Source organism: Mycteria americana, chromosome 1 (assembly GCF_035582795.1).
Source record: "Mycteria americana isolate JAX WOST 10 ecotype Jacksonville Zoo and Gardens chromosome 1, USCA_MyAme_1.0, whole genome shotgun sequence".
Taxonomy (NCBI): domain Eukaryota; kingdom Metazoa; phylum Chordata; class Aves; order Ciconiiformes; family Ciconiidae; genus Mycteria; species Mycteria americana.
The window spans coordinates 17,346,394-17,364,769 of NC_134365.1; the positions used below are offsets into that span (position 1 = coordinate 17,346,394).

At 41.3% G+C, this 18,376-nt stretch overlaps 1 protein-coding gene across 3 annotated transcripts in view; it reads left to right on the forward strand.

Moving 5' to 3' along the window:
• CPNE8 (copine 8) overlaps positions 1-18,376 on the forward strand; it is a 112,533-nt gene that overhangs the window by 68,758 nt on the left and 25,399 nt on the right. For all 3 annotated transcript variants that reach the window (XM_075492144.1, XM_075492159.1, XM_075492151.1), the window contains exons 12-13: positions 9,572-9,625; positions 12,703-12,764. In XM_075492144.1, the coding sequence (XP_075348259.1) occupies positions 9,572-9,625; positions 12,703-12,764 (116 nt within the window). The remainder of the gene's footprint in view (positions 1-9,571; positions 9,626-12,702; positions 12,765-18,376) is intronic.

Here is an 18,376-nt window from a genome sequence, read left to right on the forward strand (position 1 = left end):
TTATGCATAACTTAAATCACTTCAGCTTTATCTTCAGTAGGTAACAGTGTATAGTACTGTAACTTCAAATCCTGTGAATGCGCTCCCCAGCTAGAGGCAGTACAGGTGGGTTAGAGTTATGCTGCATCTGAGCTAATAAGTTCTGCCTAAATTGTCTTAGTCTAATGATCAGTTCTGGTGCTGATATAACATGGTTATCCTCCTTTTAGGAGCAGAGGTAGGAAGTCTACCTACACTATGCTTTGTACACATACTGGCTTGTCTAGGTCTGTGTCAAGTGTCTGCACTGTATTGCATCGTGTACTTGGAGCTGTTTTCCAGAATCCCTGTAAAAGGAATTGGTTTCTTTCCCATGGTAAAACAATGTGAAGTGTTTCAAGTTCCACCTCTTTTTTTTTTTTTTTTTTTTTGGTGTGTATATGTGTGTGTACAAAAGCCAGGAAGTATTACCCCTGATTTAGGTGATATGGGTAACAGGCAACTAAGTCTAGTTGCCTGATTGCCCTGTGTTTCCTTTTACCATTCCTTTTTCACCTAGCAGTAGCCTGGTGCTTAGGTACACAACAGTACCTAAGCATCTAATTCACGACTCTGATGATAGGCATTCTTGATGCATTTGGACAAAACCCCACAACTGTCTCATGATGCTGCTGTGGTGGTGGTGTTTGGGAACAGGTGCTCTGCTTAATTAGAGCAGCGTTACCATAAAGAGGTACTCCCTGCAAGGGCTCAAGAGTAGCAATTTTCCCATGGAAGTAATGCATGTGTTCCAAGCACCTGTATATTCCCCTGTGTGAAAATACATGCGATTGCATTTTCACATATGAATGCATATGTCCAGCCATTTGTGTTAAAGCTTTTTAGCACCCTCCATCTCACACGTGTTCATAGACAAAGTGTATGGATTGTGCCAGATATTTTCAGTTTCTCTAAGGTGAAGTGCTGAATCTGTAGGTTTTGCTCTGTAGGTCTTTCATAACCACACTTACTGAGATCTGCAAAGAGCCTTCTGTGTTTTATTTTTAACTTCACTATTTTGTTGTCTTTCTCAGTCAATTCTGTTCTCATTTTTGCTGTCTTTCATTTCTGGATATGAACATTCATACACCACAAGAAAACTACTGTTTAGGCACAGTACAGTCTGTGCTGCGTTTATTGTCCTAAGGTGTTTATAGACTGGGAACAGAGGAACCTTAGAAGAGTCCGAGTATGAAGTTCATATTCAGTGCTTCAGATCACGGAGTCATGAACCCAAAGAACTGTGTGTTATAGGTAGACTTCTTTGATGTGCATTTTTTTTACAATTTCCAGCAGTATATCTGTCTGATAACTCTTTGACAGATCCTTTATAAAAATAAACTGATTATAAAATATGAGATCTTTTGTCCCTTTCAGAGTTTATAATTAGTATTAAACACAGGAATGGTCCGGTTTTGAATTAAGTTGTGGTTTTCTTTCACATTGAAGAGGCTATAGTCTCCTCTCTAATGAACATACAAGATGTTTGTATCAGTTGAGTAATGAACATAACCCCGGAAAATACAGCATCTGCCAAAGTGCCTAAGGGAAAGATAGGAAAGGTGACAGTGCATTCTACTAGAAATTGCCTTCATTTTGTCTTGGTTCTTGGAGCCTTGCTCTTTTGGGTTAGACCTTGACTCTTATCCTCATGCAATAGATTGGTGTCATCACACCACAGTACAAATGCTAATTCCTAGGTCTGATAACCAGCAGGATTATTCTAGTTAAAAGCAGCCCTCTCTTGGAAAATGTCATCATACAGAGCCCTCCCGCTCTCTAGAAGTTCTGGTAGCATAAAATGGGTCCTCTTACTGCATCAGCAGTTTCAACCCGTGTCTTATATAATGCAGACCAAGTATAGGAACTGAAGAAGAAGTAAGACGCTTAGCATTTTTTTTTCCCTGTTGTTTTGGAAGTTCCTAAAAGTATTTCTTATTTCTCATATTCTGGAGCTCCTTCCCAGCTTCTACCTGGGACATTGTGTGTGATATTTTTCTTGGTATTTCTTTAGTGACGCTATCCTTGATCTCCAGTGTTACCAGAAGCCAAGATTTTGATCTTATCCATCCCTCCCCACCTTCCCCAGGGGAAAGTAATATCTAAGGCTCCCCAACATCAACAATAGTCATATGTCCCATCCAAAAAAAGCAGGAGTAGCTTTTTCCACCAAATCTCCCTTTAACGTAGTCTTGTTAGTATGAGCATCTCCTCTTTCAAATTAGCAGCTAATTTGCCTTCAAATTATACTGCAGGTAATACAGGCACTTCTGCTATGTGATGCCACCTGGTGACTTATGGATTCATATGGGCTGTAGTTGCTTTTGGCATGGTTCCATGGCTAGCTGTCTTGAGTACTGCTCTATTCCCTTTGTCCATTCTGGTAGGAGAGCCTATTCCTGAATTTAGACTCGCATACGTGTCCAGATTGGTGAAACTCCTGACCAGCCTGTCTGCAAGATCTTCATGGATGCAATCTTAATTCCATTATCCCAACTTCTTTCAGTTCTGCTTCTCCCAAGGGTGATTTAGAAATAAGACAAATCCAGCTAATTAGTCATTTTTATCCTCATAGACAGTTGTTTAATTTCAAGACCTCCAATGTCCCTCAGAATAAATACTTGAGACCTTCATCCAGGTTTTGGGTATGCTTTTTGAAGGATTTAGACCAGCTTCTATATTTGCACCATGAGTTCCAGCATCATGCAGTTTGCATGCACGGTGTCTCTCAGAACTGAAATGTGTTTTTTCTTCCTCATGGAAAGATATTCTTGCTAATAATGAGAAGACAAGCCTATGTGGCTATAGACTTTTTTTTCTGTATGGTGTGCAGATCTTTGTTACTCCTTAAGCTGTCCTTTAAGTGGTCTTGGACTACTGCCATTAAACTTCAGTATTTTTTAAATTTTATATTCCTAATATAGGTGATCACAAATATGATGGTTTAGGCAAGCATTAATGCAAGGTAGGGAAGGAGGGTGCTCCAATTATGTGCTGCACTTTTATTTTGAAGATGAGCAAAGGTGCTGCTGTGCAAAGCAGCACAAAGATAACTGAAAGCCATGGGTTTTTTTTCTTATTTAGACCCAGGATCAACCCCAGAGTTACTGTAATTTACAGCAGTTTCCTATGGATAGTGTCACAGCACAGATTACTGTGTGCAGTGAAAATGTCCTCTCCTGTTGTATCACTGACATGACTCCTACCCTACCAGGAATATTCTGTCATAACATCTTAAGTCATTTTGCAGTTTCTTAAATATAGTATCAATATCTTACTCCCAGCAATAGCATACATTTCCTGAGCATCTCATGTTTGCCTCCCCACATTGCATTCCTCCATACTTTGGTACTGCTTCTACTTGATCAGTCCGTGCAATATCAGAACAAAAGAGACTGGACAAATTCTTTTTTAATGGTTTTACATTTACAAACTGACCCAAGGCAGATAGAGAAGTTTGTGTTTGAGTGGTTGTCCCATATTTTCAGATTAGAAACATTGCTATAACAAGCTCTTTTCAATTGACCTTTTTTTAATGGGTAACAGTTCATGTAGCTTCCTAGGTTACTGCAGGGGTGTAAGACTTCCAGAGGCTAAAAAATGTTGTTTTACTTATAAAGTTATCTGAAATTTGAGAAGAAACCACATAAATATTATAATAATTATAGTACCTGGAATTATAGGAGAGAGACAAGCTGTGTTTTAATTCATCTTTGATCCCAAGTAGATGCCTTGTTTCCCATGATATTTCACGCCAAGCTCTAGTGCATTTCCTATCAATTCCTGAGAAGCCAGTTGTCAAGTTACCTGAAGCAGAAGATTGAGATGAATCTCCTTTTTGGCATTTAATGACTGCTGGCAAGAAATATGCTGCTAGCTCAGGCCTGACCACTGGATTCGGGAGAGTTGTGAATGAAGGGCCACAGGGCGGGCAGGCAGTCTGTTACCTTTGTCTTCCTCTTCGGGGCAATTGTCAGCAGGAGTCACTTTCTGGCTAAGATTCTGGTTCAACAAGAATTACTGCATTGTTTATAAACCACCGTTACACAGATTTAATCTATTGCTCACCAGTCAAGCCACTGTTAATAGGAGGGACAGGGGTTATTTGGGGTGTTTTAAGCGTTAAAAGGCTTATGTATGTGTCAGGCAGTCAAAGCTTTGAAGAAGACTTACTGGATAACTATGTGGCATACTGGAGGGAAAGTTTAGCCTGTTTGGGATGACCTTAAGTGGTATCTCTTTCTGCCTTACATTTCACAGCTGATCTGTGTTGTGCAAGAAATGTGATCTTTAAATGTAATTTCATTTTGGTTGGGGGGAGAGAATTTTTGGAAGGCATGTATTACTATTTTTCCCATTTTCAGGCAAAATTGTTTAAATATTTTATAGCAGTTAAGTGACTAAGATTTCAATTGGGAATGTTTTCATTCCTTGTCATTCACAGAACATCTGTGAGTAGTTTGCAGTAAAACTTGGCAGTAAGCCACAAGGATTTGAGTTTCCTAGTTGTAGGGGAGATAGTTGATCGACCTAATTAACAAAATAATGTTTTGCTTCCAATTCCATGTGCAGTTTTGAAAAAAGCAGGAGTACATTTTAATGTGTATGTAATGAAACTGACTGACACTTGCCTTTGAATGGGTAGGTATTCAGAAAGGAAACAATTTTTATTGGTAGCTACAGTGAGAAATTTTATAGGTGTGGGTTCAAGACATTCAAGAAAACTGTTTAATGCTTTGTAGTCCAGTTCCATGAAGATTCTTGTGTATGGGGAGTGCATTGAGCCCCCACAACTCCTGTATGCCAGTCAGGTGGTGGTCTGTGCCATTTTAATGAAATTACTGACTAGTTTCTATTCTGGCACAGTATGATCTGTCCCCTCAGTTGCTCTTCTTGTCAGCTAGATCCTGTCATTGCACCAAATACAGAAACTAGTAGTAGAACAACTCTCATGTTTCTGACTGAGGAGAAGGTGGAAACAGGTTAACTGAAATGTGAAGAGGTGCATTGTGAGATGAAGAAGTGGTGACACAGTACACTGAACCACTGGAATCAGTAATGCAGAAAAATGGAGAATCTTGTGAAAATTCAAAGAAGTGTTTCACTGAGCACTCAGATTTATTGAACACTCTCACTTCTGTTGCCCCAGTCCCCTATTTGTGAAATGTGAATAACACCACTGGCTTACCTAGCAGGTACCATAAAGATAAATTCACCAGTGTTCACAGAATCACAGAATCGTATAGGTTGGAAAAGACCTTTAAGATCATCGAGTCCAACCATAAACCTAACACTACCAAGACCACCACTACACCATGTCCCAAAGCACCTCATCCAAAAGTCTTTTAAATACTTCCAGGGATGGCGACTCAACCACTTCCCTGGGCAGCCTGTTCCAATGCTTGATAACCCTTTCAGTGAAGTAACATTTCCTAATATCCAGTCTAAACCTCCCCTGGCGCAACTTGAGGCCATTTCCTCTCATCCTATCATTTGTCACCTGGGAGAAGAGACCGACCCCCACTTCTCTACAACCTCCTTTCAGGTAGTTGTAGAGAGCGATAAGGTCTCCCCTCAGCCTCCTTTTCTCCAGGCTAAACAATCCCAGCTCCCTCAGCCACTCCTCATATGACTTCTGGTCTAGACCCTTCATCAGCTTCGTTGCCCTTCTCTGTACACGCTCCAGCACCTCAATGTCCCTCTTGTAGTGGGGGGCCCAAAACTGAACACAGTATTCGAGGTGCGGCCTCACCAGTGCCGAGTACAGGGGCACGATCACTTCCCTAGTCCTGCTGGCCACACTATTTTTGATACACGCCAGGATGCCATTGGCTTTCTTGGCCACCTGGGCACACTGCTGGCTCATATTCAGGCGGCTGTCAACCAACACGCCCAGGTCCTTTTCCACCGGGCAGCTTTCCAGCCACTCTTCCCCAAGCCTGTAGCATTGCATGGGGTTGTTGTGGCCCAAGTGCAGGACCTTGCACTTAGCCTTGCTGAACCCCATACAATTGACCTCGGCCCATCGATCCAGCCTGTCCAGGTCCCTCTGTAGAGCCTTCCTACCCTCCAGCAGATCAACACTCCCACACAACTTGGTGTTGTCTGCAAACTTACTGAGGGTGCACTCGATCCCTTTGTCCAGATCATTGATAAAGATGTTAAACAGAACTGGCCCCAGCACTGAGCCCTGGGGAACACTGCTTGTGACCGGCCGCCAACTGGAGTAAACTCCATTCACGACCACTCTTTGGGCCCGGCCATCCAGCCAGTTCTTTACCCAGCGAAGAGTACACCCCTCCAAGCCATGAGCAGCCAGTTTCTCCAGGAGAATGCTGTGGGAAACTGTGTCAAAGGCTTTACTGAAGTCTAGATAGACAACATCCACAGCCTTTCCCTCATCCACTAGGCGGGTCACCTTGTCGTAGAAGGAGATCAGGTTGGTCAAGCAGGACCTGCCTTCCCTGAACCCATGCTGGCTGGGCTTGATCCCTTGGTTATTCTCTACATGCCATGTGATGGCACTCAGGATGATCTGCTCCATGAGCTTCCCCGGCACCGAGTTCAGGCTGACAGGCCTGTAGTTCCCCGGGTCCTCCTTCCAGCCCTTCTTGAAGATGGGTGTCACATTGGCTAATCTCCAGTCCACTGGGACCTCCCCAGTTAGCCAGGACTGCTGGTAAATGATGGAAAGGGGCTTGGTGAGCACATCTGCCAGTGCCTTCAGTAGTCTCGGGTGGATCTCATCAAGCCCCATAGACTTGTGAGTGTCTAAGTGGTGCAGCAGGTCACTAACCATTTCCCCCTGGATTATGGGGGCTCCATTCTGGTCCCTGTCCCTATCTTCCAACGCCGGGGGCTGGGTACCCAGAGAACAATTGGCCCTGCTATTAAAGACTGAGGCAAAGAAGGCATTAAGTACCTCAGCCTTTTCCTCATCCTTGGTCACTGTGTTCCCTCCCCCGTCTACTAGGGGCTGGAGATTCTCCTTAGCTCTCCTTTTGCTGCTAATGCATTTGAAGAAGTGTTTTTTGTTGTCTTTTACAGCAGCAGCCAGATTGAGCTCTAGCTCAGCTTTGGCCCTTCTGATTTTCTCCCTGCACAGCCTCGCTACACCTTTGTAGTCCTCCTGAGTTGCCCGCCCCTTCTTCCAGAGGTCATAGACTCTCCTCTTTTTCCTGAGTTCTAGCCAGAGCTCTCTATTCAGCCAGGCCAGTCTTCTTCTCCGCCGGCTCGTCTTTCGGCACCTGGGGACAGCCTGGTCTTGTGCCTTTAGGACTTCCTCCTTAAAGAATGTCCAGCCTTCCTGGACTCCTTTGCCCATTAGGGCTGCCTCCCAGGGGACTCTCTTGACCAGTCTCCTAAACAGGCCGAAGTCCGCCCTCCGGAAGTCTAAGGTGGCAGTTTTGCTGACCCCCCTCGCCGCTTCTCCACGTATCAAAAACTCTATCATTTCGTGATCACTCTGCCCAAGACGGCCTCCAGCCGTCACATGGCTCACAAGTCCTTCTCTGTTGGTGAACAAGAGGTCCAGCGGGGCACCTTCCCTAGTTGGCTCACTCACCAGCCGCGTCAGGAAGTTATCTGCCACACGCTCTAGGAACCTCCTAGACTGTTTCTTCTCTGCTGTATTGTATTTCCAGCAGACATCCAGTAGGTTGAAGTCCCCCACAAGAACAGGGGTAGTGATCGTGATGCTTCTCCCAACTGCTTATAGAATAGTTCATCTGTCTCCTCATCCTGGTTGGGTGGTCTGTAACAGACTCCCACCACAATATCTGCCTTTTTGGCCTTCCCCCTGATTCTTACCCATAAAGACTCCACCCTATCGTCACCATCATCAAGCTCTAAACTATCCAGACTCTCCCTGACGTATAGGGCTACCCCACCACCTCTCCTGCCTCACCTATCCCTCCTGAAGAGTTTATAGACATCCATTGCCGCACTCCAGTTGTGCGAGTCATCCCACCATGTTTCCGTGATGGCAACCATATCATAGTTTTCCTGATGTACAATGGCTTCCAGCTCCTCCTGCTTGTTGCCCATGCTGCGTGCATTGGTGTAGAGGCACTTCAGCTGGGCTGTCGTCTGTGTCTCCTTCATGGAAGAACACCCCTTGTGTGCTTTGAGGCGTTTCACTGGCGTTTCCCTCTTGGCTCCTGTTGCCTCAGTATCCCCTAGCTCAACTCTTTTCGACTTCAGCTGTGCCCCAGCGTACCGTGCACATCTCAGAGACACAGGCCGAGTGCCCTCGCTGGCACCCGCTCCCTCTAACCGTGGCACATCGTCTCTCAGCTTCCCTCGGGCAAGCCTGATATTATCCCCCTCCCGCTTCGAGTCTAGTTTAAAGCTCTGTCGATGAGCCCTGCAAGTTCCTGAGCAAAGATTCTCTTTCCCCTTTGAGAAAGATGAATCCCATCAGATGCCAGCAAACCCGGTGCTGTGTAGGCCATCCCGTTGTCAAAAAAACCAAATCTGTGGCGATGACACCAGCCATGGAGCCATGAGTTGATAGATTGGGTGCCTCTGTTCCTTCTAGTGTCACTGCCCACAACTGGAAGGAGAGAGGAGAAAATAACCTGTGCTCCGGAGTCCCTTACTAGCTGTCCCAAGGCCCTCAAGTCTCTTTTGATTGCCCTAGGACTTCGTGTTGCAGCTTCATCTCCCCCCACATGGAAGAGCAGTAGGGGGTAATAGTCCGACGGCCGTACCAGGCTAGGGAGTATCCTCGTGACATCCCTCACGCGGGCCCCAGGGAGGCAGCAGACTTCCCTAAGAGGAGGGTCCGTCCGGCATATCGGACCCTCGGTTCCCCTCAGAAGGGAGTCGCCCACAACTATAACCCGTCTTCTCTTCCTTGTGGAGGTGGTGTTAATACGAGAGGTACGTTCTTCTGACCTGGGCAACACCTCTGGTGTAGATAGACTGTCATCCCCATCCTCCATTGCCTGGCCTTCCACCTCCAGGGCCTCATACCTGTTGTGCAGAGGCACCTGGAGGGGCGAGGTGGGCAGGGAGGGCCTTCGCCTGCCGCCACGAGCATTCACTCTCCTCCTTTGAGCTGCTGCCTTCAGCCCGGTGGGGGGGGGGATAGAGGATCCTCTTGATCGTGGGTTCTTACTGGTGGCTGCTGCTGCTCCTGTTCCTGTCTCAGGGGGGCAGAGCATGGCACCACCAGTCGATCTCTTTCTCAGCCTCCCTGATGCTCCTTAACCTTTCTACCTCCTCCCATAGCTCTGCCACCATGCAGAGCAAATCATCCGCCTGGTCGCACCTCACACAGCTGTCCGCATGGCTGCCATGCATGAACAGTGAGAGGCCCTGGCACTCCCTGCAGCCCGAGACCTGGACGGCTGCGTGTTTTCGTGTGAGCTCCATCTGGGAGTTCAAATATGCATATATCCCAGCATTGAGGTGCATAAGTAAACGTTATGCTGAATAAATTTAGAATCCACTGAAGATAGACTAGTTTCTGCATTGAAAGTGTCTTAACACTTATCTTTATGTTAAATCATAAATCATACTGCTTTAATATTTGTATCTGTGTTTCTAGGTAATAAATCCAAAGAAAAAAGGAAAAAAGAAAAAGTATGTTAATTCTGGAACAGTAAGTAAATATATTTTCTGTTACTGGATGCTTTTCTTCTCTCTTGAAACAGGGTGTAGTTGACTTGTAATTTAACAAGATTAGAATAAAACCTTCTGTGAAGGCTGCAACAATAAACTATTTACTGTTATACAGCATTTATTTTCAGACTTTTTTTAATTTGAAGAGTCTGATAAAAGCTGTGTCCAAGTGTGCTGTTAAGTTGCCAATGATTTCCAAAATGAGTTATACCAAAATTTCAGTCAAATTCTTGAAATTATTGGACTGAACACTATTAATTTTTATCTGAAACATATCTAAACTTTTAAAAGTCAATTTTCTTTTAAAATTTAACTGCTGACCTAGCATCAGTAAAAGCTAGTATGCTTAACATGGCTAAACCAAGAAGAGTCAACATTTTTTATTAACAACAGGTTTTTTTAAATGTATTTTGAAAGATCTGTTAGTATAATTTGGGATGAGAGTTTAATGTCCTTTTGTTCATATTCCATATTCTGTTTTATGAACCATTTGCTAGCAACGCAAATAATTCCCTTCAGCACATCCTCAGCTTCCGTGTTCTGGCATCCATGATGTTCAAAACATCATTTACAAAAAAATGAAGATAAATGTTGAATTATATTGGAAAACCTAATCGGATATAAGATACATTTTTTGAAAACACATCCAGCATGTGGGGTTTTTTCCACATGAACAGTTCCACTGAAGTTAGTAGGGCTACTTTCTCTCTGAACTGTAGCCTTGAAGGAATGTTTTGTCATTCTCACATTCTGGTATAAGACTGTTCGTCAGCAGAAGAATAAACACTTATTTTGTACCTCTGCTTTAAATTGTAAAAAATAGGCAGAAGCAGCTTGTCCATGAAAATTTACCATACAAGATCTGATTAGTTAGATAATTTATTTTTTGCTAATGTATTCCTTTTACTATAATTTAGCATGTTAAAGTAAAGTTCTTTTATGCTAAATTAGTGAGTCAGAAACTTATGAAAAGTGATTATTTTAAATCAATTCTAAAAGTAAGTGTACTCAAAATTATAGGTATGAAATCTGGCTTAGGGTATGGAAGAGCAAAAAATGCATTTACATGTTCAATTTTCCTGTTGATTTTGGTTTTAAATATTTTAACACTTTCACATGTATCTGCATTTGAAAGAACATAATTTACTCATGTTTGGACAGACAAAATCAACTGTGTCTTGTTATCCTTTGTCTCAAATTACATGGAAATTTCCAGTAAATAGTTGTTAGGAATTTTCTGTCCTCTTTCCTTCTCTACCACTGTTCTCTACTGTTGGTTTTGTAATTTCTTTTCAAAAAAAAGAAATTACAGTGTTCTTAAGTTCTTCAGGCTTCCCTTATGTTTCTCCAAACTGTCACTTTCCTATGTGTTTGCCTGCAGTTTTGTTTTTCTTCTCCCTGTCATTCGCCCAAGATATGCTTTATCCCACAGATTTCTAGATTTTCAAACCAGGCACCAAGGCTATCATTCTCACTACTAGGAAGCTGGCTTCTGGAAAACTTTAAGTAAAGTGGATATAGATCATTGACTGCTATCTCACTGCTGCTTTTAAGGGCTACGTACATACAGTAGCCATCTCAAGTCATTATTACTTAAGGGGTCATTTTAAAATCAGACAGACAAACTACATACTAAGCAGAAATGTTTCAGAATACATGATCGTTTTGAACAAAGCAAAGTAGTGAAATTTAAAATTCACTGTATAAAACTTGGAACATTGGTAGTCATTGTCTGTATGGAAGTAAACACTTTGTCCTCTTTGGAAGGGTGTTGTCTGTTTCCATTTTTTACCTTTTAAAATCAGATTCACTGAAAACATTTGCTTTAATTAGGAACAAGGTGACCAGCTGTAATAACAGATGAACCATTAAAATGCCTGTGTCCAGTGGGAAAATGCATAGAAATTTCAGTCTTATATGCAAGACTATGCTACTGATAGTCTGGTAGAACTTTGTTATGGTCTTCTGTTCTCAACTAGAAGGGTAATTTGATGGTTTGCAAATTCAGTAACTTTGCAAGTCACTAAGAATCACAGAGAACCTGTGACAAAGTAGGATAGAAGACAGAATTACTACCTGTAATCTCATTCTGAGTCCAAGTTTGCAACATAGAAATATTTCCAATTCTTATATTTGCTGCAGTTGGAGGCAAATCAAATTTTCTGACAAACTTCCATCCCCTTTTTATTCCTTGTATCATTATCAGTGAATTTACTTTGAATAGTTACTTAAGCAGTTTTCACTGACTGCCTGATGCATTTATGTTGTGAGAGAGTTTTGTGTCACTTTGTAAATAAAACAAAAATAGTTTGAATTGAAATCTTTGCTTCATAAATGTTGTGTGATATATGAAGATCTTAAATGCTAGATCTTTTCCACTTGAGTTTATATTTCTGTGACTTGAGTGCTGGAAATGCCAGTAACACCTTTAGACCACTGTCTGTGTTTTGGACCTATATCATTTCTGAATGATAAAAGCTGGGACTGAAGAAATTTCTTATCTTTACATTTTGTAGATATTCCACCTTAAATTTTTTTATGTATTTCATATATATGTATAATTATAATTTACTAGATTTTTGCATTCTTGGCTTGCATCAATACTCAATACCACTTTTAATGTGAGATGAGAAATGACATAAATAATTGAGTTCTACAACAGTGTTGTAGTATTCATATAATAGATGTATTATTGTCTAGCCTCTAATATTTGTGTGTAGATGTAGTGCACAGTGATCAGAAGACATGCATGTGGTAACCTGCTCTGGAATACAATCTTCCATCTCTTACCTTTTGCTTAAAAACAAAAACAAACAAAAACAAAACCAAACCAAAACAAAAAAAAAGCGCAATTGTAGTAGACTTCCAAATTTGTCTCTTCCCTTTCAAGAACTGCCTATTGAAATGGTTTTGTATTTTTTTTAATATTCTTTTTTCCCCTAATACTGTAGGAAATTATGTCTTAAGGATAGAGCTCCAAAAACATTGTGCTTATGTCTCTACTTGTTCAACTGGGAAATGACAATTCATGTCTGACTCTCTTTTATTTGCTTTCAGGTAACATTGCTTTCCTTCCTAATTGAAACAGAAGTTTCATTCCTTGACTATATTAAAGGCGGGTATGTGATTGGCAACAAACCTTTCTTGTTTTCACAATCTCATTGTAATTCACTAATAATTTGTATATGTACTTTGCATATGATGACTCTAAGTAGTATCTGTAAAGAGCTGTATTGTTTCCTCATTTTAGAGGCTGTACTTCCCTACAGAAAACCTGCAGATAGTTATTGACGTAAGTTAAGTTATGGAACTTCGCTTATAATTTTGGAATCGGTGTTGGTACTAAAACACTGAGACTGAGTAATGACCTCTGATCAGCCAGTGAAAACTGGATTAACTGAAAGGGAATTATCTATATACTATTAAATTAGTAAAATGCTGTTTTATTTCTTCTGATTACACTGACCTTTGGTGTATTTAATATTGGCATTTATTTAGAGCCTTTCCCCTTCAAAGGCATTTTTTCAATACTAATTATGTAAAATTTATAACACGTTCAATTTCTCATTTATCGTCATTTTCCCAAAAGGGAAGTAGAGACAGAAGCGTCAAATGGCTTACCCTAGAAAATGTCTGGAAATGGGATCGAATCTCAGAAATTCTTAGCTCTTAACCTCCCTGCCAGAACACAATTCTTCTCTAAGATAAATGGAAATAATTTGTTATACATTCCTAGACACTTAATACAGATTTTTGAGGCATACAGTCTGAATATACATTCCACACTTATTTTAGAGCATTGATTAGCTGTGAAGAAACAAGTTACTTTTTTTTTTGTGCCAGGCTTCAGCTGAAATAAAAAAGAAGTCTGTGTTGTGTTTTGGCAGTAGCAATATAGGGCTTTGCCTTTGTTCCCAACAGTGGTAATCCTACAGATGAGAATGTGCTTAAGGTTTATTCCTAACACATTCATCACTGAAGTTCATTAAGTTAAAGTGATGCCCCCAATCATAATTGTTAGCTACAGAGAAACTGTCAGTAAGCTATCTCGACTTCCATTGCATTCAAGGTTTTGAAAAACCACAACCTGAGGTTGTACTCCATACCGAACTGATAACTTGTAGAGGGAATGGATCATTGTTAAGATGTACTCCAAACTGTTGACCCTAACCCGTGGGCTGCTGCAGGGTGTAATTTTTGTCTCTCTCAAGGACTAACAGCCTCTTTGATGTTTCAGTTCTCCCAAACAGTTAAATTTTAAAGTTAGAAAATCCAAATTCACTGCTGTTCAATCTCCATCCAAGAAAATAAATATTTTCACTAAGAGTGAATTCAGTTTGTTATGTATCTCAAAACACTGTGTCTGTTGGCTCATTAAAATTAAACCTGACAAGAATATTTTATGCATAGTACTTAAAAATGGGAATGCTTAATTAGGGTTTTTAACATGGATGTAGACATAGTCTCTGTAAAATTCTTATTCAATATCTTTGGAGAAATTTGTGATTTGACTTGCTCGTCTGGTTGCTCTTTGGTAGCTGAACATATTTTCTCATTTGGATAGGATGCAGAGCCTCTGCAACATTTCATATTTGATTGTTTGAAATTACAATGTTGTATGGTATACACGACAGGTTACAGGTGGCCTTCAGAGGGAGTTGTATAGGCCCATCGCTGAGGTGTGTAAGTAGTGGGACGTGTTAGTGGAGGTAAGGGGCTGCGTCAGGGAGCAGCCGTCCCTCCCCAGAATGGCTGGGAGCTGGGAGGGGAGCCGGGTAGCATGGCTGGCAGCGCAGGGTCTCACCAGCCAGGGCCCAGTTGTACTGTACATGGGCAAGGCAAGCAGGGCAGGCCCAGAGATGGTGGCCAGGCTCAGTTAAGAGTCCAGATCATCAGGGAAGTTTGTGGTAATGAGGGAGACCAAGGTCAGGCTGGGAAGGCAAACCACAGATCCGGGTCAGGATCAGGTCCAGCGATTGCCAGGCAGGCCTATGGTGGACAAGGCAGGGAGGTCAAGCCAGGAAGTCAGCCCATGGGTCAGGGTCTGGATTAATGGAGTCTGTGGCCAGGCATGGGCTTGGCTGATCTGGAGACCTGTACTCCTCTGACGTAGCTCAGGCAGGGACTGAAGGCTGATCTGAAATGGGGCTCCTGAGCCAATGAGGGGGCGTGTGGTGGAAGGGCCGAGGTGAGTCTGTTTAGGGCCATTAAAAGGCTTTTTAATACCCTCAGGACCCCTACACTTTGTCCCAGGATACTTGTGGACCGCAAACTATCAAGCTCTTCTAGAATTGCTATCCTTGCCTCCAGTTCAGTTCTGTTAACTGGACACGCTGCTGTTGGAATACTTCTTGTCTATGTTTGCACTCTTTGGATACTACAGTTTCTCGTCAGAGGTGATTTAATTCAGTTGTTGGCTGCATTAGAATCTGTTACAGTTCAGCAAAGGTAAAACTTCCTAATATAGGTCACGCATGCTGTCGAGGTGCTACTGCATCTTTAACATCTGAAGAATATGTTGACTCTATATGCTATATGCTAGAATTCTTTCAGCACATTTGTGTGACAAGCTGTTCCTGAGGCACCTAGATTGCCATGGTTAGGAAACCAGTTATTCCTATGTTTCTGGGTCCATTTCCAATGATCAGTGTGGCTTGTTGTGCCTGCTTTGAATCACTGTAACAGATAGACAGCTACTTGAGATAATAGAAGAGTACTTGGAGCATCAAGGTTCTGGATGTGATTTCTGTATGAACAGTCGTGGTCAATCTGTTGTGGAGCCCTTCTGATTTGTGCCAGTGTTCTGTTTTTAGTAGAGAATCGTAGAGTTTGAGAGAAAAAGGTTACTTTTATTAGGACTGCTGTTGCCTTTCTCAGGAACATTCCTGCTGTGGACTTTAACAGAAGTAGAAAATGGCCATCCATCCATGTTTACCAGAAGTTTTTATTGAATGAAGCATATGTATACACAAATGCATGAAGAAACAGTTTACCTCTTGTATACCTGTTTGTTCTTCGAAGTGTGTGGTACATACATGCCACAACCATCTTATCCCCATTCATTCAAAATTCATCTCTACAATAAGAGTGTGTATAAGGAACTGAGGAATTAAATTTTATGTCTAAATTTGGAAAGAAAAGAATATAGTGGGTGCATATGTATTCTTTTTAGGGTGGTTTATCACATTTCTCACAGACGTGTTACAGTACAAGTTAATAAACCTCATCAACATTCTATAGACAAATAATATAAATTTTGAATACAAATAATACTTTGTTGTTCTTATTGATATTTTGTATATATCTCTGTAACTGTAAGTCAAAGAAGACTTGTGATATTAATAATTACCGCTTAAGCTTTTTTCCTCTCTTTTATATGAAAAGAGTATAATTCAGGAGAGTGCTCTGTGCTTAAAAGTATGAGCAGTAACAGTTATCGTTTAATTATTTTATATAGAATCTTGTTTAGTGATTCATACAGTTATTTCTACATACATGCCAGTGAAAACTGGAGAAGTACTTGTACAAAATGTTACCTTTCTTTCTGCAACCTATACAGTTTTGTAACCATGACCAGGAGGCTGAGACTCAGAGTCATTTTTTTGGCTTCTCTCTTCCTTCGTTTGTCTCATTTAATACTACTACATGTCAGTTGCAGTCCAGTTGACAGAATTTGAAGGAAGGGGGAAAAGAAGATTTTTGTCATTAATCAGTCTGTTTTCCCATCAAGTATGTCCTCCAAAATTGATTTTTTAGTTCCCTGTTTTTCTTCCATTTAATTAGGCAAGGGGAAGAAAACACTGATTCTGCAATAGGCACAACATTGCCTCTTCCATAAATGGATGCTTATGAAATACTTCATGTTCAGAAGTTTCCCTGTAATTGATTTGAGGTGTCTAGAACTAATACTGATTTAATGGAAATCTTGACAGCTTTAACTGCAACAAATTGGGATTACAGTATTGATTTCATTTATGTTTTGAGTCTGCATCTGTTCAATTGGGATATTCCATTATAAGTATTATGAATATGACTGTTGTTTTTTTGAAGAGCTTTGAAGAGTGAAATAGAAGTTTGTCCGTAAATTCTAATTTCGTTTTACTGCATAACACTGGATTTTATAGCAGTATGGCAGGAAAGAGGTGGATGTCTCTTTTGCATCTGAATATTACATCAAGTGGTGCCATCCTAGTAGCTGCCTTTTCCTTACATCTTGATACTTAATCACATATTTTCCCACACTGACCTTCCCACATTTAAAATAGGTACATTGTGTTAAAAATTAATGTACATTTCAAAATCGGATGTCTCCTGCCACTTACCAATTAATAACATATTCCTATCAAAACACGTGCAAATATATGAATAAGCTCAGGAATGTAAGGGATTTGGCCTTGAAGAGGAATGCAACTGGAATTATCCTTGTTTACAGGAATGACTGTCAAATGCTTAGTTTATAGTCTGCTCTGTTTTTGTCTGGAAGAGAGACCAGGAGCCAAAAAGCTGCAAGACTGAGTGGACAGAAAGGATATTTCTGTGCAGAAGTTTCTAGCCTGTTTGACTTACTAGAATAGGGAGTGAGCTAGCAAGTTACTCTAGGCATTTGTAAATCAACAAAATTCAGGAGCTGAATCCTTTTGCAGCTCAAAAATATTGTCATCTCTTCTGTCCCAGATTAGTGGAAGATAAGAGGAAATGTTTTCCTCCCATCATGTTAAAAGCCTTACCTTCATCTAGGTTTTTGGAAATGAACACCCACACGTTGTGTGGTTGCTAAGGGCTTTGGACATACATTTTTAACTGAACTGTATTGAATCATTGATGGTCAAAATGGAAATTTAGAACTCCTTTCATGACAGCTATTTTCATCCAACCAGTACACCATATAATGTAATGGCATGCATATTTGATGTTTGGAGGAGACCTGATGTGAGATACAGTTATGAAGCAAGGGCTGCCATAGCTACATATTTTGGAGGCTTTACCATATATTTCTTGTATCCTTGGAGAATAATAAGGAGTAAGAAGACTACATAAGAGGAAGATCTTGTACAGCCTTTATCAGAAAAATCTTTATGTTGATACGGCATTTGGCCATTTCCCCTGCAAAGGGGAAATTACAAAATAACTGTCATTGGGGACTTAAATGCCGTGGAGAGGATACAGCCTCTTGGTAGCGTTAGTTACTCCATTAGCTCCGTCATAGAGTTCTGCGCAGTAAGTGGTCCTCAAGCCTTCAACAGCTCTCCCCCCCCCCCCCGCTAACAGACCAGATGGTTGTCACTCTGAAGCCACAGGAGGAAATTCATGTTTCCTTCCAATGTACTGTTTAAAAAAACCTAATCATTACAAATGTTACAAGCCTAGTCAAAAGCTACATCCAGGCTTAGTTTGTTCCCTTATGTATATCAGTGCTAATAGAGCTCTTATTAAAAGACAATAGGTTTCACCTTGCTCTCCCAAAGAAACAAAAAAAATGGCTGCTCCATGGTTGTGAGGTGAAGATTACTGTTCCTTTTAAGTTACCTTCTTCATTTCTCGTGGTAGTATAGGGTAAAGTCACCTGTTCAGGTATCAAATAGATCATGTCTTTCTAGACCAACTAAATTCTGGCAGAGTAGTAGTGCTCTATCCAGCTCTGAACCATAAGGCACATTGCTGTGCTTGGATATTCTACCTGAGTTCCCCGTTGGGACAGGACATTCAGCAGCTCAGCCTGCCTAGCAAGGTG